The sequence below is a fragment of the Pectinophora gossypiella genome, chromosome 25 (genome assembly GCF_024362695.1).
Source record: "Pectinophora gossypiella chromosome 25, ilPecGoss1.1, whole genome shotgun sequence".
NCBI lineage: Eukaryota > Metazoa > Arthropoda > Insecta > Lepidoptera > Gelechiidae > Pectinophora > Pectinophora gossypiella.
The window spans coordinates 7,709,474-7,731,108 of NC_065428.1; the positions used below are offsets into that span (position 1 = coordinate 7,709,474).

Genomic DNA, 21,635 nt, shown 5'->3' on the forward strand with positions numbered 1-21,635 from the left:
CGTACAACCTTGAAATAAGCTTTAAAAAATTCAATCGATATTTCACCAAGCCTTATTATACATTTAGGTTCATTATGTAGGTTACCACGGCGCTACGTTCACGGCTGCATCGATACATTACGCTTGGCCACTCCTGAGCTTTTATTAGCCGCAGACCCTCGTAGCTAACCCATCTGTCAGTTTTATCCCGGTCCCCGACATATCGATATACTCATTGCGCTCTCGAAAAGCAACAGAAAATATCGAATGTGAAGTATAAAAGATAGCAGAAGTAAATAGGAAAATTTGCGCCGCGTCACCGTCGGGTTGTAGAGGAATTATTTAGTGTTTTGAAAAGTAAAGCAGGTGATATTGTAGAATGCCAATGTCTTTGGTGTTTAAGGTCAATTAGCGTATACATCAGTGATGAAATTGACACAAGTGGATGGATTTTTGAATGAATGATGTGATCCAGCCGATTTCGGCTACGGCGACTGCTTCAACTCCGACGTTCATGTGCTCGCATGTGGCTTGTATAGCCAATCTTGTCGAGAAAGATCCTTGCACATAGCGGGCATGTGAGCACACTATTTAAATATGTATAATTGATCGCCGCAGGCGGTCGGGCTTTCAATTCATCGCGCTTGGCGTCAAGCTCTAAGCACCGTTGATGTTCAATTTTGAAATGCGGTTTTAAACAGTGAAACGTCCTTGCAATAGTAACAAAATTAACACACACACACACACACACACACAAAACAGTCGTAACAAAAACAAACAACAAAGTAAAACAAACAAAATTTGTCGAGGTGGTAACAAAATGTGTACCTACTTATACTGATACCTTTAAATACAAAACTTTCACTTTATTGCGCACAAAATATTATTAATTATAAATATTTGACAGTTGAGAGAAAATAATTGGCACTCGCGTTATTATGTAGTAACCTCTTTTAGGCAACTTTTAATGGGGGTGTAAATGAAATCTGGCAGTATGGCTTGTTTTGTTATGATTCCATTGCCTCGGATGGTGTTCACTGTTCTCACAAATGCGCTGAATATACATAAGTTACATATTAGCCAGAAACTCATGTTAAAATAGGTTTCGATGCTATATGGCGAGGTTGCATATAAACAACGTCGTAAGCGTTTTTTACCGACTTCAAAAAAGGAGGAGGTTCTCAATTCGACCGTATATATATATATATATATATATATATATATATATATATATATATATATATATATATATATATATATATATATATATATATATATATTTTTAACCGAAATTAAATTAACTAAAATAAATCGAGGATTTGTTGAAAATATCACCTTAGCATGCGATTTTTGCAAAAAAGCGCTTACGTGGTTTTCGCTATTAGACGATAAACGCTCGAGCAATTTCAATGGAATAAAATTGCTCGAATCAACAAAATTTATTTGAGGTTGGAAGAGCGTTAGATTCAGTCACTTGTCAAAACATGAGCGTTTGATTGAGCGTAAGCAGAGATACACATCGTTACGAAAAAAAAAATATTGAAATGTCTACTTGATTGTACTAAAAACGATGGTGGTTTTCTTGCCACCTTTTTCGTGTATATTTTAAAAGTACTAAGCTTAACTTTCAAGCTAGGTTAGTAAATATCTAACAAAGTAAGATACTGCAGACAGAATCCACTTAGATTCGAATTCGCGATACTAAAGGTAATTCTAGCGTCGAGGTTACGATGAGACGTGAATACAGAATGGCTTAGTTATCTACGGTGGAAAAAGTTTCAGATGAGATAAACAGAATATTATTTATTCCCTTTAAACCTGGACTAGTCTCTATGAACCTGTGGTCCACCGGCTTGCTTCTCAAAGAGGGATATTACATCTATCCAACATTCGTCAATCATGACTTTTTATTCAAACAATAATTTATCTTATTATTACTGCACTGTGATCGTTATTTGTAGGGTCGTATGCTGATCGACTACTATAAACATAATAAACTACTATAACTAATATAAACTATAATTAATTATCATAATGATATATAAGCATAATTATTATAAGCATAAAAACTATACTCCGAATAAGAAAAGTTTTAGCACAACTTTCCATGGTGCGTTCCTCAAAATTAATATAGTAGTAGTTCATGTAATTTACAACAACAACAATATTAGCCCACGACTGTATCCCGAGAAGGGTAATCAGAGGTACATCCATCGCAAGAAAAATAATAAAAACCGAAGTAAGCCGTTCCTGTCATGTGACAGTGACAAAGCGAATATGTCACTCAATTCCGTAATAATTGGAATATAACACTTCAATTTCGAGTGTGACTGTTTACCCCTAAAAGAGTTAAAGGCGTGAAGTTGTTTGTAAGTAATTGGCACAGTATCGGTCTCAGTTTAATTGGAATAACAGTGATTAATAGCAAACATTTACTCTAAATTATCTTTATGCGTCAGGCAACATAGTTTCACTTTGAATCGTCAACTTTTACATAAGTATATTATTCGTCGAACTATTAAAGTTAACAAATAATTAAAACTAAACTACTAAAACTAAAAACAAAAAGAAACAAAAGTACATAACTACAGGCTCAATTAAATATGCTCCCTTTTACCACCTCCCGGTCGAACGTCTCATTCGCCTAAAACTACTGCAGCTTCTCACAACCTGTATAACTGAGAAAAAGTAGCTGCAAGAAAAACCTCGCCACAGGGCCCTAGACGTTCTTAAACAAGGGTATAAACTTGTCTTTTGGTGGGGATATATCACAAAAATCACTTTGTGATCCCTAGTTTGGTTAGGACATTACAGGCTGATCGCCTGATTGTCCGAAAATAAGACGATCCGTGCTTCGGAAGGCAGTTAAGCCGTTGGTCCCGATTACTACTAACTGATGTATGTAGTCGTTACATGAGCCATGTCAGGGGCCTTTGGCGGCTCAGTAATCCCTGGTAGGGCCCTGACAGCAGGGTTGTTGACACAACCCACGCGATAAGATGAAAAAGAACTTATCTTTGATATTTTGTGGCTGTGTAACCCCCATGGGGATAACGCATACGTTGTATGTCGTTTAACAAGCTGTCACAAAGTGGACAATACATTCAATTCCCGAACACCTAATTGGAACAGCACGAAGTATCGATCTCTGAACGCCGCCGACCACGTCGAGGCGCCTTTGAATTTTTCATCCGTTGAAGTTGCGATCGTCGTATTTGATCGAACTTATGAATGTTATATTTCACGTTCGTAACAAAAGTGGAATGAAAAATGGCGGTGCATTTCTAGGTGTTTAAAAATGTAAGTACGAATGAGGATGATTACGTGAGGAGAGATATTTGTAGCTGTACATAAAGCCTATAATATTTTGTGGTTTAGAATAGAATAGAATCACGTCAGAAGATTTTGGTTTCGTATTATCGGAAAAATATTGAATACTAAAGAAAGAAAGAAAGAAACATTTATTACTCCCGGACACCACAGACAAGACAGACAAGTACATTACATTCAACACAGGATATAAACCACACGGAAATCAATATACAAAAAAAAAGAACACCATGATCAAAAATCATTAACTTAAAAGGAAAAACAAACCAAAATCATTAAAAAAATAACAATAATAACATACATACATAAACTCACGCCTGTTTCCCACCGGGGTAAGCAGAGACTATAGAGTTCCATTTGCTTCGATCCTGACATACTTCTCTTGCTTCCTCCACATTCATCAATTGCTTCATACACGCCTGCCGGTTCAGATTAAATCGTACTAAGCAAAAATACAGTTGTCAGACAATCTACCACTGTCTGTCTACCCTGATAGTGATAACACGAGTCGTGTACGCATCGAATAATGATGACGAGACAGTATTAGTGAGTAGGCACTAACAGCGCCACGAAGATAATTGAAGACCTTTATATAATTATATTATCTCTTTACTGACTATCCGCTGTGACCTTAATAGCTGGCCATGATAAGAGAATCAATAATATCGTCATAATAATACATTGTTACTAATAGTTTAAGGGTTACATAACCGTGCTTAAATTATTACCAGTCCATCTCGTATAATACAAACAGAGTGTTAGTGACATCGTAACGAATACTGAGGGGGATGATTCAGACCATGATTCTGAGTTGATATCAAACGGATTTTCGTGTCGGAAAATTCATAAAAAAATTGTGTTCAAACTGATGAACTGACTGAAAATTCCACTTGATATCAACTCAGAATCATGGCCTGAATCATCCCTCAAAGTTTTCGTTACAATGTCACTAACACCCTGTACATACGATCGCGCCTAGTTCTCTTTGGGGTTGGCAGAGAACGCGGAATTTCGCTTGCTGTTCTGACGGATCACTATCGTAACAATATTCATACATATTCGCCGGTTTAGATTGTTCTTCACCTTTTTTTATTCTTTTTTCTTTAGGGGTCCTAAAAAGCGACATTGATTGAAGCAATTCGTGGTTTACAGGATCTGTGCCCGGCTAATGGCAATAGGCCTGCCCCCTTTTACATGGTACTTAAATATAGTTGTCTAGAAGTGGGTGTATATACCATACAGCCCTGCGTATCCCTTTGGGTCCCTATTAAATAAAACGTATTTTAGTAATATGCACTTAATTTATTCGTAATTCAAAAGTATAATTTTAGTTTTTTTCTAAGTGCGCAATAAAGTGTTCTTTTTTCAAATATGGTGCAGAGTCTAATAGACACAAACTGTTTTTTTTTAGTTTGTCAGTTTTCAAACCAGCTGTATTGTTTTATTTATTTTATTTTAGTGTTATCAATCTTTAATACAATGTCGTTCAGTTGTATGTATAGGGTATTTGACTTGGGCAAGGATAAATAATAAAATGCTAATCTACGAATAGAAGCCAGTCTAAGATGATCAAAAGTCAATCTCATTTTAGTTTTCGAATTATTTTCGAATTTTATTTCTTAATTAAGTAACAATGACGTACGGCGTTTGACAGCTTTTATTGATGACGTCACAGGACAGAGTTCCGTAAAAAGTATCTCATTTGAGTAGGATGTGTAGTAGCCTATTGTGTCGGTACCTTTTTTGGGTTTTACATTATTACTCATACAAAATTTTACCACTACGTTTGGCGCCAATCCATTATTTATTTGGGTTCCCCATCGAATACAGAAAGCAGTAGATAAGCTCTTAAATGTTTAATCGAGTCTGGGATATTCCTTTGTGAATTAAATGGAAACTTGATATTAAGTGGAGTTAGTTAACAGCGCAATCTGTTTGTTTGAGTGTCTCAAAGATAAGTAGTTTGGGTTATTGGGAGTTGCGAGATAGATTGTGCCAATGGTAGCATTTGTTTTTATTTACTTTTTTGAATTTAGAACGTCTTTCTTTTTTCTTGTTTGTAACTAACAATACGTTTAACCTGTCAACGTACAAAAAGAAAACGAAAAAGCAAAGTGATAAATCGAAAAAGTACTTTTTTAATTTTCAATAGATCGATAAAAACACAAATTCCCGGAAAAATATATTCATAATATACTGAAAATCATAAAACCACTGTCATTAAAGTATATTGACGTGTAAAAAAAGTGTCATCGAGTAACTTACATCGTTTCGTTCGTAAATCAGTTGAAAAAGTGACTAATTAAAGCTTTAAAAGAAAAGGCTAAAGTGACGTCCAACGCGACATTCGAAAACCGAAAAATCCTCAATAAGTGACGTTGAAACAGCGTCACCCCCGCGTTGCCATAGCAACGCTAGTGTTCCTCCAGGAGTACCACACAGCCGGCAAGATAAACCCACAGACGATGCGTCACCGGATGCTGCCACTGCTGGCACCCACATTCCTCTCCAAGCTGTGGAGGCGGCGAAGAGCCAAAGTCATGGAGAAGTTTCATGGGGTATGAACTTTGTCATGGAAGTTGGAACTACCGAAAAATCCATCCCAAAGTGCAATACAAAATTACTCCTAACTCCTAACCCAAAAGTACTGTCTGTCTCTTAAGTACCCCCAAAACCCAGAAATGCTTTAGCCTTTTAAAAGTACCCCCCAAAAATGTCCTGCAAGCGTGTCAAAAGGCCCTGTGTTTTGGAGACGTTCCATCGGATCTATAATTTCGAATTGTGGTAAATTCGAATTTATTATTATTTATGATGGAACAGCCTCCGTGGTCTAGTGGTTAGAGCGTTAGGCTCACAATCTGGAGGTCTGGGTTCGATTCAGCACATTGTCGAAATCACTTTGTGAGACTGTCCTTTGTTTGGTAAGGACTTTTCAGGCTTGAATCACCTGATTGTCCGAAAAAGTAAGATGATTCCGTGCTTCGGAGGGCACGTTAAGGCGTTGGTCCCGGCTATTAGCCGTAAAAACACCTCCACCAACCCGCAGTGGAGCAGCGTGGTGGAGTATGCTCCATACCCCCTCCGGTTGATTGAGGGGAGGCCTGTGCCCAGCAGTGGGACGTATATAGGCTGTTTATGTTATGATGGTGCTGATTCCAGTACACACCATCTAATTGTATTTTAAGTTATATCTGTCAGTTTCTTATCCGCCAAAAAGGAAAGGGACAGGTAAAATCGACAGGCATACAATTTATTGAACACATAATTTTACGCAGAAGTTTAAAAAACCCTTCCGAAATTTTATACTGGCCAATAACTCGACATAATTAAGTTGACAGCACACGTCAAACGGATTACATATGAGCGAGATGCCTTTTTTATTCGTCCGGGTTATTCATTAATTTTAAAATTAACAGTTGTCAATCATCCGTCCCTTTCCTTTTCGGTGGATGAGAAAATGACAGGTATAACTTAAAATGAAATTAGGATGTGTTTGCAGGAATCGGGGCCAATAACTAGCTACATAATACCTCTCTCTTTCCTCTTACCTTTTAATTATTTCAAACAAAGTAGGTACTTCCTACTACATTCGTATTTTAATTACAACAATACATTAATTGAACTGACAAAGTGGATTGCAGTTGCAATACCTCACGTCAAACGTACCCCGTTTAACCGGTCACTGACCCTTTCACCCGGACTTACCCGGGATTAATATCCGGGAAAATCCGGGAAACAGGACCGCCTGTTCCGTAGTAACTTATTGGATAAAATAAAGTGCCTTCGTGCTCTAGGTTTGAATCGAATTTTTTTAGGAAAACAAGTTCAGTAAACAAGAGCCGTTTTGTTGGAAAATATTGACGTTGTAAATACGAGTTTGTTTTCTCCGTATTACATACATACATACATAAACTCACGCCTAATTCCCACCGGGGTAAACAGAAACTGAACAGTGAGGCCCTTTTATAAAGGACACCACCACCATCGTTGACCAGTCCATACACTCAATTATTTGTATTTCTCGTGTATGTTGTTTTTATTATGTGTTTTGTTTGATTGTAAGTTGTGTGTTACTCCGTGTTTTAAATTATATATTTGTTTTGTATTTGTTACTGTGGTGTCCCTTTATAATAAACGTTTCTTTCTTTCTTTTCTTTCTAAACTATGGAATTCCATTTGATTCGATCCTGACACACTTCTCTCGCTTCCTCCACATTCATCAATCGTTTTACACACGCACGCTGCGCCGGTTCAGAGTAGATCGTATTGAACCTTTTCTAAGGACACCTCCAATTTGCCAATGTAATGTTTGGTGCCCGTATTGGTTTTGGTAAACGCTTATTTATAAGGTGGTCATCATCTTCCTAGCATTATCCCCTTTTTACAGGGTCCGCATACCTAACCTGAAGATTTGACAGGTCCGGTTTTTTACAGAAGCGACTGCCTGTCTGACTTTCCATCTCGTGAAAACTAGCCCAATACAGGTTAGGTCACATACCTCTGAAAATACATTTCTCGGGAACGTGGGTGTCTTCACGATGTTGATGGGGACTTTACAGGCTTGAATAACCTGATTGTCTGAAAAAGTAAGATGATTCCGTGCTTCGTAGGGCACGTTAAGCCGTTGGTTCCGGCTATTAGCCGTAAAAACACCTCCACCAACCCGCAGTGGAGCAGCGTGGTGGAGTATGCTCCATACCCCCTCCGGTTGATTGAAGGGAGACCTGTGCCTGCAATGGGACGTATATAGGCTGTTTACGATATGATGAAACCAAAGGCCATAGATTATTTATAGTTTAAAAAATAGTATAAGGATTAATAGTTCATTTAGACCAATACCATCGTCACACAGCAATACTATCGACAGATGATTTCCAAGGTCAACAATCGACGGTCAAATCTATCTATAGTTCGCCAACACCAGTGTGTGTATGTAAATGACAACAATATAAAAAACGATACTAATATTTACCCTTAACAGACGCGTCCACGTTTCCACTAAGGTTGCGTTTGCAAATAAACCATCCACATGGTGACGTCGTGCCCCCCTCCACATAAACAAGGTCTCAGTAAATAATCCCCCTAGCCCTCCCCGCCACCCCTTCCTGCGTGGATGGCGTCGAAGCCTTAAATAACTGATACTATCGGTTCGGACGCCGCTATTTTTGGAACCCCTTATAAGTGTCATTTCATTGGAGATACCCGGGTTGGGTCGGTTGAACATTGAAATGGAAATGCCTACTAGTTTAATCTTCTTTTATACAATACAAATCGTTTATTATAAAATGACGCCACACACAAAGACAAGACAATAACATCACTTAAAAAAAATCACAAAACAATTAGGTACAAAAAGCCAGGTCAGCCAGGTAGGTCAGCTGGAATAAATCTCTTTGTTTAGAGATAAGCTTGCCTGTACTATCTGTTTTCTTTGTATGTTTCTTGTGTCTGTTTTATTGTGTACAAATAAATAAATAAATAAATAAATAAAAAGCATAGAGAATGTTCATTAGAATGATTATAAGTAAGGTGGTTGTGGACGTCCTGAGATAAAAGGGCCTCACTCATCACAAGACGCGGCGTGAACCGCGACGCTGGTATTCTGTGGACCCTGCTTTTATCATGTGCGTTGTGAGAATGATCAACCCCATCAACCTTAGTGTCACGTTTGCTATTAACCAGTCGAAACCATGACATGGCTTTTTTTAAAACACACTTTGGTGCTGATTCCTGTAAATACTAGTTATACCTGTCATTTTATGATGCGCCGAAAAGGATTCACTTCAATTTTAAGCAGAAATCTTAAAGAACTCTCCCAAAATTTGTAAACTTGTATGCAACAAGGGAGATACCTATTTGATTCGCCGCTGTTAATCATCCGTCCCTTTCCCTTTCGGCGGATAAGAAAATGACAGATAACTACTTATAACTTAAAATAAAATCATAAGGTGTCAGCAAAAATCAGACTTAGGTTTATTCAAGAAAACGTAGCGAAATAAAAAAAATATCCATTTGACTACCTTCGTTATTTTATGAATGACAGCTCATTTTCAATTTGCTTTTTTATAAACTTAATACATATTGTACGATGTATAATATGTATTATTTAATGTATATTTTAGACCTTGGGGGAGGCCTATACCCAGCAGTGGGCGTCGTACGGCTGATGATGATGATGATGATATTTTAGTAGTGACTAACACCCCGTATTAAGTCAGTTTAACAAAATAGAAATCGCTTCGCCAAGCGTTTCTACTTTAAATTCGCGCACGATCTGTTATTAAATCGATTGATCTGAAATTTTGCCAAATCGAACCAGCGCCGCGGTCTGTGGTGTGCTGTACTTCGGGATGTTCCCACTTTTGGAATCTTCCCGACGGTGAAAAGACGCAAAACTTATGTTAAAAGAGCTTAATTACTTAACCTGTAGGCAGATGAACCACTACCCGGTTTTACCCTAAAAAGTAGCATGGAGAATGCTACACCGCCACGAGCGTGGCTCTTAAATTAGTTATGAGGCAGATAAGACCAGAGTATAAAGAAGTAATAATTTGAAAGAGAAATCAGCCAGTGTCTTAACTATTAAAGAGGAACATTCTCGCTAAGGGACTATTCCCGTGTACGGCACATCACATGCCGCAGTGGACGGTTTTCAATTTGGCTGTGTAAACAAGTGGTGTAGCTGAAACAAACAAGATCGGCCACCGGAGTATTCGCGAACAGCGGAAATATTAGCGAGTTTGTGTTTACATTTGTACATAAATTATACAGCTTGTTAGTGACATCGTAACGAAAACTTTAAGGGATGATTGAGGCCATGATTCTGACTTGATGTCAAGTGGAATTTTCCGTCGGAAAAGTATGGAACGGAAATTTAAAAAAACAAAATAAACCATGAATTTTCGAACAATAAATTCCACTTGATATCAACTCAGAATCATGGTTTGAAGCCCTCAGTATTCGTTACGGTGTCACTAACACCCATACCTAATTGTATGGCTACCTGTATGTACTTGTAGGTGTAAGTGACATCGTAACGAATACTGAGAGGGCTGATTCAGCTCATTATTCTGAGTCAATATCAAGTGGAATTTTCGATCACAAAAGTTTAGAAATGAAAACAACTTTAAAAAACTAAAAAAAAACGGAAACTTCCACTTGATATTAACTCAGAATCATGGTCTGAACCATCCCCCTTAGTATTCGTTAGATGTCACTAACACCCTGTATGTTGTCGCCTTGTGAAACCGACGCCAGCTTCATTTTGAAAAATCAGATAGTAATATCAGGTGACAGATAGCAATGACGGACTTTTCAGGTTATGATCTCTAAATTTTTGGGGAAGGTAGCCTGGAAAGTCTCTCATCTTATCATTAACATTCGTAAGTTGCTGCAGACAAAAGTATATTTTGATATATAGTCGATTACCTTAAGGTTTTTAGCTTAGCCGTGATAATCATTTCCTCCTTGCATAGTCGATATTCGACTTTTCGCCTTGCAGGTTATAATTCTCAAGACGATCTTTTAAGTCTACGGACAAGTGGAGTGCAAAGTTGAAGAATAAGCTCATACTTCTCATGCTCATTCTTTCAAATATTATTCCTCTCAGACGACGCCCTGAGCCGAGGTTCGCGCTCAACTGGGCACCCTCAGGCCTGTTGTCTTAAACGTTGTACCGGGTGAGAGCCTTCAGCGCTCCCCATTTGTCCGGCCAAGTAGTTAATGCCATCTGCGGCCAACCTACAATAAGTGACGTCAAAAAAAACGTGCGTGGCTTAGTTATTCCTTCGAACCTCTTTCCTCTTATTTCGTGGATATTAATATTACAAGTGCTACAAGTTCATAATTAATCTGAAAAGGTTCCCTTTGGGAGATATTATTGTCCTTGTTTTCTCCTTGTAATTATGTTCTGCCAACATAATTGCTGGTATACTAAACCTTTGTCCTGAAGTCTGAGTAATTATATTACAGGACAATAATTAAAGGATACGTTTTGTAAATCCTTTCTGTCATTAGCTTTGTGAATGTTTCATTAAACGAGTATATTATAATATGTTATTTGTGTTCTTAAATATGTTAATTTGTGAATTATACTAATATGTGTTGTGTTTGCATTGCAGAGTGCGTCGGAGTCGTCGGCGGGCGCGGGCGGCGGCGCGTCTGGCGGCAGCGCGCGCGTATCCTCGCGCTCACGCACCTCAGAGGAGCCGCATATCGGTTAGTATACTTCATTGGTAGTGTTGCGCATCGATAGGCCACTGTCGATAGTACAAAAAATAAGATAGAAATAGTATTAGATTAGGTTTTTGTTCGGATCATAAATGATTATCACGTGTTCAACGGTGAAGGAAAACATCGTAAGGAAACCCACATTCCCGAGAAATGCATTTTCAGAGGTATATGACCCAACTTGTATTGGGCTGGTTTGCCTTCGCGGGTTGGAAGGTCAGACAGGCAGTCACTTCTGTAAAAAAAACCGGACCTGTCAAATCTTCAGGTTAGGTAAGCGGACCCCGTGAAAAACGGGATAATGCTAAGGGGATGATGACTCACTCCAATATGAATAGTATCGATAGTCCAAGCAATAGGCTCAAGCAATTTTATCGATAGTATCGATATTATGGCTAAGGTGGAGTAATGGCAAGGAACTCCGCAGCAAAACATATTTTAAAACAAAATTTTTGGTACTACCTGTTACGAGGATACGAAATGTATTAACAATAACCCAATATAGTCCAATCTTCTTCTTCTTATCGCGTGGGTTGTGAGGTAGAATACCAACCTGATCAACCTTGGCGTTGAGCCGCCAAATGCAGCAGGTACAGTTGATCATGTTAATTGTCAATTTCCCAGGGAAGTACAAATTGCTGAAGACGATCGGCAAGGGCAACTTCGCGAAGGTGAAGCTCGCGAAACATGTGCCCACTGGCAAGGAAGTCGCCATCAAGATCATAGACAAGACGCAACTCAACCCGGGCTCGCTACAGAAACTCTTCAGAGAGGTGAGTCTCATACATTCCTTCTAGCCATCATATATCGATGTGGAAGCTAGGAAGTACATGCCTACAAGAAGGAGCCAACTCCATCCGGGGTCGCTACAGAAACTCTTAAGAGAGGTGGGTGTCATACATTCCTTCTAGCCATCATCTCTCGTTGGTGAAGCCACGAAGCACGTGCTTACCGGCAAGGAGGAGCCATCACGATTGTAGACAAAACTCAACCCCAAGCTCGGTCCAGATTCTGCCAACATTCAACCATTAAACGCCACATTCCGGTGTCAGGGCCACATAGACTACTGCAGTAAATGCTTACTAATAGTTTTTCTTTCTTTCTCTCTTGTAGACAGGGTTTTGTCGAAGAGCTCAAAGTAGTCAATGCAGGTTCTCTACGACGCTGACGAAAGTCGAGGAATCTGCAAGCAACGTCCTGAGCCGAGATTTCTACTTACCTGGGCATCCCCAGCCCTTAGCTTTTAATTAGTGATTATCTAGGAGATATGAATGCATGGGATTAGGCAACCAAATTACTTTATTGTGTAACAGTATTCATGTTTTTTTTAAAGAGCGTCTAGGAACCTACGCCGAAGTTTTTCTTGCAGCTTCTTTTTCCCCGGATGTACAGGCTATGAGAATCTGCAGTAGTTTTAGACGGATGAGACGTTCGTTATGTAAAAAGCGACGATTCAAAGTGTAACAATGTTATCCACTGATTAAAGATAATTTTGAATTTGAATATTTGGCTGGCTAAGCGTTCTCCACTTTCTAGATGATAAAAATGTAACATAACATAAGCTCACGACTATATCCCAATTGGGGTAGTCAGAGGTACATCGATTGCAAGATGAACTAAGTACCCACACCTTACCGAGATTCTGATAGACCAACCTAATAGGTGGTGAGCCATATCGTGTATAGATGGTATTCGAATATTATTGATTTAAGATGGTATGTTGGTTCCAGGTGCGGATAATGAAAATGCTGGACCACCCCAACATCGTGAAGCTGTTCCAGGTGATAGAGACCGAGAAGACGCTCTACCTCGTCATGGAGTACGCGTCTGGTGGAGAGGTTAGTACTCACAAAATTGCCTGGATCTCAAGACTTTACCTGCTGTCATAAAAAAGAAACATATATCAACCCTGCACCTATATAACGCTTCAATAAAAGGTCATAATCCATCTGTCATTTCTTACGACATGCCCGGGAAGATACGAAGATGAACGCGTTTTATGTTTTTTTTTTAAATTCCAGTCCAGTATAGAAGTAAAATATTCCAAGTAAAATCATCGTTATTTTAAGAGACACGCTGTTGTCGGTGTAGCATTCTCCATTCTTGTCTATCAAAGGCCAATTCTTTCACTTCCTTTTAAGACACGACGTTCACCTTCTCTTTAATCTGTTCGATTTCGTTCCATTTGTTTAATCTGTTCACAGTTCCTCTCTTTCGTTTGTCTTAGTGTCTGATCATCTTGCCTCTTCTGTCCTTAATAACTCTTAATATTTGCCTCTTTTCGTTTACTCTTATTAGCACTTCCTCATTATTTTCTTCCAAACAAAATAAATAACTTAATTAAAGCACATGATATACTTGGTTCAGGGATATGAGACTCCCTGATTTTAACGCGGTAAGAACCCGGTATTTAGTGTTTTAATTACGATAATAACCGCGTAAACCTCAAATAACGTATAAAGAAATAACTTGTTTGTTGTATCCTTTGCAGGTGTTCGATTACCTGGTGCTGCACGGGCGGATGAAGGAGAAGGAGGCGCGCGCCAAGTTCCGACAGATCGTCTCCGCCGTGCAGTACTGTCACCAGAAGCGGATCATACATAGGGACCTTAAGGTGAGCTTGTTATAAACGCCACATGCAGGCTGTTAGTGACACCGTACCGAATACTGAGGGGGATTTTTCAGCTCATGATTCTGAGTTAATATCAAGTGGAATTTTCAATTGATGTTTTTAATTATTGATAATAAATTTAAATAGTTAATTCACTTTCAATTCACTTTTTAATTTCAATGGGTGAGACTTGTACAGGACCGGACAGAATGGCGTGAAAGAGAGGAGCCCTATACCCAGCAGTGGGTGGATACAGGCTGAGTAGATAGATAGTAGAATTAACTTTCAAGACCTTTTAAAATCCAAATACCCCATTGTCTAACTATTGTGTCTGGAAATCTCGGCCGCAAGAGATTACCGAAATCCAGTTATTTGAGAACGTCTAAAGGAACCTTTATTTGAGGAACTTTGAGAAATGCTCCGTTACAACTAGTAAACAAGATTTATTTGTTGTGGCCAGTCGTTGATCTTACAGCCCATAAAAAAAGAGGAAAATATTTGTTTTGTTCGGGAGGTGTGGGTACTTAGTTTATCTTGCGATGGATGTACCTCTGACAACCCCAATATAGTTGTGAGCTGAAGTTATGATGTTTGTGATAATTATTTAACAGCATCTACGTAACATTTCAGGCGGAGAATCTCCTGTTAGACGGCGAGATGAACATCAAGATAGCAGACTTCGGGTTCTCCAATGAGTTTACGCCGGGAGCGAAGCTGGACACGTTCTGTGGTAGCCCGCCCTACGCCGCGCCTGAGCTCTTCCAAGGCAAGGAATTAAACATACATAATCTTCCTGTATGCCTGTCGATTACCCGACCCTTTCTTTTTCAATCAGCACCACTATGTATTTTATTTAAACTCATTTTTATTAATTAATACTTTATGACTCAAACCTCGTGGGGTTGCAAATTTAACCCGATTAATAGTTTTCGTGTGAAGTCTTGAAGCTTAAGCGGTGGAGAGTGCTGCGTATCAGAATTCGGAATGTGTTGCCAACATAAGCGCCATCTGACATTGCAGGCAAGAAGTACGATGGTCCAGAGGTGGACGTGTGGTCTCTGGGCGTCATCCTGTACACGCTGGTGTCAGGTTCGCTGCCCTTCGACGGCTCCACGCTGAGGGAGCTTCGAGAAAGAGTGCTTAGGGGGAAATACAGGTGAGTTTCCAGCCGCGAGCGAGCGAAAAACTCGCGCTTCAATTCCGTTCAGCTCCACTTCCGTCGAAACAAATATGGTGTCATAAAAAAGCAAGTCTCATTGTTCATAGCAATTGACTGAAACTCATATTCTATTGAGAAAAGTTTTGAGTTTAAACCTGTATAAAATAATCTGGCCATGTATAAGTTTCTGTGGTGGCAGATTTGACATTCCTGTTTATATCTGCTGTAAAAGAGAAAACTCGTGTTTTTGTAAATAGTTTATTTCAAGAGTTTCTTTCAATATAGTTTACTGAAACTGAACTGATGCTTCAGACTTCTGCCTGTCAAATTGTATAACATTTCGTATTCTCTGTTTTGACGGCATGTCATGTTCTATCGGCCCAGATTTTTTCCACCCAGGTAGTGTTTTTAGCAGCATTCATTCTTTTCATTTTTCGCGGTCGTTCGCTTTCTCTGGCCAGTTCCTCCGGCAAGCCCAAATAAAGGAAGAAGGAAGGGGACGCCTTTAACCAGCTGTGGGATCTTGTAGGCAAGATTATATTAGAATTCGCTCCTCCTTCTATGGTCATGCCTGACACAAGGCCCTTTTCATTAGTCTGTGATGGAATATGACTTTCATATCCTAGTTCAGAATCACTTAGATGGTTATCCTTGGATGGAATAGATGACCTGAAATCAGAAGATCAGGAAATAGTTGGACTTTCGAAGTCTTCTGGATATTTTCTGATCTGCCGCATTAGCCGATGAGACATCTAAAAAATCAATCTTTTAAACATTCCAGAATACCATTCTACATGTCAACGGATTGCGAGAATCTACTAAAGAAATTCTTAGTTCTAAACCCGGCGAAGCGAGCGTCTCTCGAAAGCATCATGAGAGACAAATGGATGAACACTGGTTACGAAGACGACGAGCTCAGGCCGTACGTGGAGCCGCAGCAGGACTTCAAAGATCACAAGCGGATAGGTAAGTTTGGGACTCACGATTGAGGGTAAATATTTGGGATAGGTCGAAGCTTCTTTCTGCTTCATCGACGAACAGATGAACGGGTTCTGTCGGGTGCTTAATAGATCAGACATATAATATGCCCCCGTCGACGTTGGACCAGTTGCGAGTCGCGACCGCTTCTGTGACTTTTCGCCAAGGAGGTTAAAAAGGCCACATTGAATAACTTGTTTGTAATAAATAATAAATATTGGTGCCGATCCGTGCGGAGACAATTTTGTACAGCTATAAAAATAACGTAACAATTATTAATTATTTTGCAATGTTACTATAAGAATCTAAAGTTTGAATAATACTAGTTCATTAAACAAGTATTTCAGCGTTTATTTTTAAGCACCTTGTTCACGATAATATATTTATTTTGAGTACTTACCTACAAGATACCTATCGTACTGCTTACTCACTATTATCAATCATATTTACTGCAATTAGAAATTTAAATGTTGGTATTTCTAATTCCATGCGTCGATATCGGCACAGCGCAAGTCGGTACGTTACCGCTAGATTAAAAGCGATGAAATTTTATGTTATGTGTATTAGAAAAAAGAGATTCTGTCTTGTTGTACGTTTTTTGAAGGGAAAATACCTGTTTTTCTGGTAAATACCGGTATTTTCGGGTATTTGCTGAATTGGGTACACATTTATTGATCATAAAGAATAATTTATAAAAAAATTAAAAAATACACGATCGATAAAATTTTGTTTTTATAAATCATCTACCTAATAAACTTTAAGTTTTTATTTTCATTTATTGAAAAATGACCTGTGATGTCGGTTAATTTAATTTATTTTCACATAAAATAATAAAATTAATGTAAGAGTTCGATGAGACAGAATTTATAATCATTTAGATATTTCGCATTTACAAAATTTCTATGTTGTATTTGTCCGCCATTTTGTTTTAAGTGCCATTTTTTTCTTTAAATGCACGGTTTTTCACGTTAAATGTAAATTTTTTATGAATAAAAAACATTTTTATTAATTTTTATTCATGATGCATGAAAATATATTTTTTTAGACCCGTTAGTAATTTGTGAGTTCATTTTGTATTATGTTAAGCATGTTGTAGCTTGTTAATGTCAAAATATAAATGTTATACAAATGGGAAAATGTTAGAAGTAGAATGAATAAGCATGGTACTTTTACGTCTAAATATATTTAAATGAAAATGGAAATCTACTGACATTTATCTAACTAAAGCTTATTAGTTTAAACTTTACTGAAAAAAAAAGTTTAAATAAAATAGATTTGAAAAGTCTACATTAAATTAATATCTGAGAAATAAACTTGTCATACACTCATATGATTTATTATCGTCAATGACGTTATAATTATAATAACTTCTTTAACATCAGAATGTTATAAATATTAAGCATAATTTAAAGTATGCCACTGTAAAACCGAACATTTCAATTCCATATAATTTCCATAATATATATTTAGCCGTTTCAATATAAGTACGGTCACGAGTACTATTATACATATGAATACACTTTGGAACCATGTCACATTAACTCTTTTGACAAATTAAACCGTAAGTCTAATTAAATGTCAAATTTGATAGTGCGACAGGGTTCTAGAGTGAGTACATGATATTGCTCATGACTGTACACGCCAATTCTCCTAGGCAATATTCTAGAATGTCTAAATATTGGCATTATATCTTTACTTTATTACCAAACGATGTTCGTAGGAATCTACAGAAATTGTATACAAAAATGCCCAATTATATACAAATGTACAAGTGCATATAATACAAGCCAAATGTTGATTGAAAATTATTAAACGTTGACGTTTCTGCCAAATATGACCATGTCATGAAATGGTCTAGCACATCATGAAATGATCAATTCCAAGATCTGGCCACGACTGTATATCTACGCTGTATCGATATACAGCGTAGGCCGTAACGAAGGCATGTTATGTACAAAAGTGCCCACAGTAATGTACAAGAGTGCAAATATTAATATATTTCTATGTTCGTCTGTACAGAGGCGTTGGTGTGCCTGGGGTACAACCGACAAGAAATCGAGTACTCATTGGCGGAGGCGAAATATGACGACGTGTTCGCCACGTATTTATTGCTCGGAAGGAAAAGCACTGATGTGAGTATAGTGATGTGTTTATTATTATGGTAGTATCCAACCAACGACCTCCGTGGTCCAGTGGTTGAGCGTTGGGCTCACGATCCGGAGGTCCCGGGTTCGATTCCCAGAGGGGACAAATAAAAAAAAAAAACTTAGCGGTCCCTAGTTTGGTTAGGACATTACAGGATGATCACCTGATTGTCCGACAGTAAGGTGATCCGTGCTTCGGAAGGCACGTTAAGCCGTTGGTCCCGGTTGGTTACTGATGTAAATAACTGTCTGAAAATAAGTCGAAAAATAAAATAAAATGAGATTGATTTTTGATCATCTTACACTGACTTCTATTTTTAGATTAGCATTTTATGATGTATCGGCATCGGCACTGATTATTAAATTGATCGTCTCTCATTCCAGCCGGAGTCGGACGGCAGCCGGTCGGGCTCGTCGCTGTCACTGCGTAACGCCGCGCAGCCGCAGCAGGCGCAGGCCGCGCACGCGCAGAACTCGCACACAGGTGTGTACACTACTCATCCCACACTTGCCCATATTCATCCCAAACGTGCAGTTGTGTACAAGCGGCCGGTGGGCGGTTAACACGTTCACTGTGTATGAACCACATATAAGGCATGAAATTTGAAGCGCGTACGTGCATGTCCCATATGTGGGACATATTTTTTCTTGCCATAGTGTGCCTATGTGCATAAATTCCAATGTGTTTATCGAAAACTAACATTGCACGTAAGGGGTTGATATTTAATTTTTCAGTAACACAGTGAACGTGTTAAGGCTGCCTGTCCTCCGGAGCGAAGCGACGCAGCGGAGCGGAGAAACGGAGAAATATTAACCAATAGGATTGCACAAAATAGTTCGCAACTCCCTGGATTGGTTACTATTTTTACGTTTCTCCGCTCCGCTGCCCCGATCCGCTCCAGTGGACAGGCTGCAGTCCGTACCGTTTTTCAATAGACAAGGGCAGGCCTGTGTATTGGTACAGCAATACAGAACGGAAGACGCAAATCACAGGGACTTTAACTAACCACTGGAGCGGAGCGAGGCATCGGAGCGGAGAAACGGAGAAATAGTAACCAATCCAGGGAGTTGCGAACTATTTTGTGCAATCCTATTGGTTAATGTTTCTCCGTTTCTCGCCTCGCTCCGTTCTGGCGGTTAGGCAGCCTAAGACAGGTGTCATGATCGAGTCAAACATAATATTAAAATAAATAATAGATGGACATTGGTGTCTATGAGGATAAAATCTAAAAAGCTCAAATGTAGGCGGCAGCATTGTAGAGCGTTCCTAAATGTTGACAGTTCTCCATACTGTTCAAGTAAAAATTGTGATAAATTGCTATAAAATGTGGAGCTACGTGGAGTGTATCCCGTCTGAAGGATGAGTTAAGAAAAAGAAAAGCCGCCAGTTGGAAAAAGGCACTTTTGATTGAAAATAAGTTTTTCCAAGTTTTCTTCTTTCCGATCTTTAGGGAATAAATATAACACTACGATTTTGCAGTTAAACGCTGCGCAAAGGGTTATAGTGTAAAAATATAACCAAAACAATATGTTTGTTTACTTAAATAGTATGGGGAAGTGTAAAAAATTAAGAACACTCGACACCTGATGGGAGAAATAGGCACTTTTTATCCTGATTCGGGTAGACACAAACTTGAGTCAAGTTTGACAGCTCTAGAACTACTGCCGTCCTTCACTTACAATAGGTACAAGATAGAGATATAGTTAGTACTATCTGAGAAGTGTGTGATAGCAGCTAACATATCAGATAAGTCTGTACATGTTATCAGACTGTTATCGGTAAACATGGAAGCGTTGAAAAAGTTCAAAAATGACACAACGAAAATAGTGTGTATTGTTTTGTGTGAGTTTTGGCGCCAATTATCAACTGCAGCGAGTATGTAGAGACTGCTTCCATGTTTATTGCCACAGAAGGAAGAGGTTGGAAGGGCCAAGTGAGCGCGAAACGCGCGCCATACAAGTATGAGCAAATAATTCGTACTTCAACTTTGCACTCCACTCGTCCGCAAACTTTACGACGCACGGAGCACCACGATAGTAAATTAAAAGGTCGTCTTGTGTATTATAACCTACAAAGCAAAAAACAAATATCGACTATCATGCGAGGAGATCCTTCCTTATCACAGGAAAGCTAAAAACCTTAGCATGATCGGCTATTTATCAGAAAAATACTTTTGTATGCAGTATCTTTCGAAAAGTAATCGATAAAATTGCAGCCTATCACATGAAATATACATTGTCGGTAAAGTGGCTATGGAGTTTGAGAAGCAGTAGAGTTGTCGTAGTTATCTGTTTGCAGGAGTAGTAAGTAAATGAGAGTGGGGTACAAAATGCGCATTACGGCCTTTCTAACCTGTTTCTTCTATTCCGTGTTTAATACCATTCACCGAATGTTATAAACAAGTGGTAAAATGCGCCCTAAACCAATATGCGTAGTGCCAAAAACGCTTTGAAAATCGCCTAGGCAAATTCATAAGGACAATTAATATTGTATATAGGTAGAATTATAATGCTTTTAGAAATTAGGACTTGGAGGCTTAGCTTACTCTAACCGGGACATTAAGCCATTGTACTTTCTTGCTGTGGTTTTTTAGGGGTGAGTTTGCAAACGAAATGGTGGTTTTACATTGACATTATTGGAAAGTTGTTTTAGATCGATAATTGGCCGTTATGTTGTAAATAAGTTAAAGTCTACTTTAACTTGGCTAGGAAGAGACGAAACGACAAAATTTGGATGGAAATAAATGAGGCGTGACGTCATCACGCCTATCTATCTATCTATCCATCTATCTATCAATATACGTGGGCAACAGTCGTAATCATTGTTTCGTAATTCTTAATTTAAAATCCGTAAATTAGTCAAAAAGAAAAAAAAGATTGATTTTGGATCATCTTATGCCGGGTTTCCACTGACGCGGAGATGGGCGGAGATGTGCGGATTTGACCAATCGCAGCGTTCGAGAGAGCGAAAAACGAAGACGCTCTCTCACTCGCTCCCTCACGGTTATTGGTCGATTCCTGCACATCTCCGCTCCTCTCCGCTCAGCTCCGCGTGAATGGAAACGCAGCCTTAGACTGGATTCTATTTATAGCTTGTTGATATTTATTTTTGGCTCAATTATTGAAAAGTTAATATAAAGACCTTGGCTATAACCGCCAACCTTATAACTGCCGCAATTCCATAGTAATTTCGTATTTTGACTTT

At 38.7% G+C, this 21,635-nt stretch overlaps 1 protein-coding gene across 9 annotated transcripts in view; it reads left to right on the plus strand.

Moving 5' to 3' along the window:
- Nucleotides 1-21,635, plus strand: part of LOC126378037 (MAP/microtubule affinity-regulating kinase 3-like) — a 140,574-nt gene that overhangs the window by 81,433 nt on the left and 37,506 nt on the right. For all 9 annotated transcript variants that reach the window (XM_050026115.1, XM_050026114.1, XM_050026120.1 and 6 more), the window contains 9 exons: nt 11,430-11,526; nt 12,163-12,311; nt 13,269-13,376; nt 14,030-14,152; nt 14,780-14,915; nt 15,170-15,305; nt 16,090-16,274; nt 18,306-18,418; nt 18,815-18,914. In XM_050026115.1, coding sequence (XP_049882072.1) covers nt 11,430-11,526; nt 12,163-12,311; nt 13,269-13,376; nt 14,030-14,152; nt 14,780-14,915; nt 15,170-15,305; nt 16,090-16,274; nt 18,306-18,418; nt 18,815-18,914 — 1,147 coding nt within the window. The remainder of the gene's footprint in view (nt 1-11,429; nt 11,527-12,162; nt 12,312-13,268; nt 13,377-14,029; nt 14,153-14,779; nt 14,916-15,169; nt 15,306-16,089; nt 16,275-18,305; nt 18,419-18,814; nt 18,915-21,635) is intronic.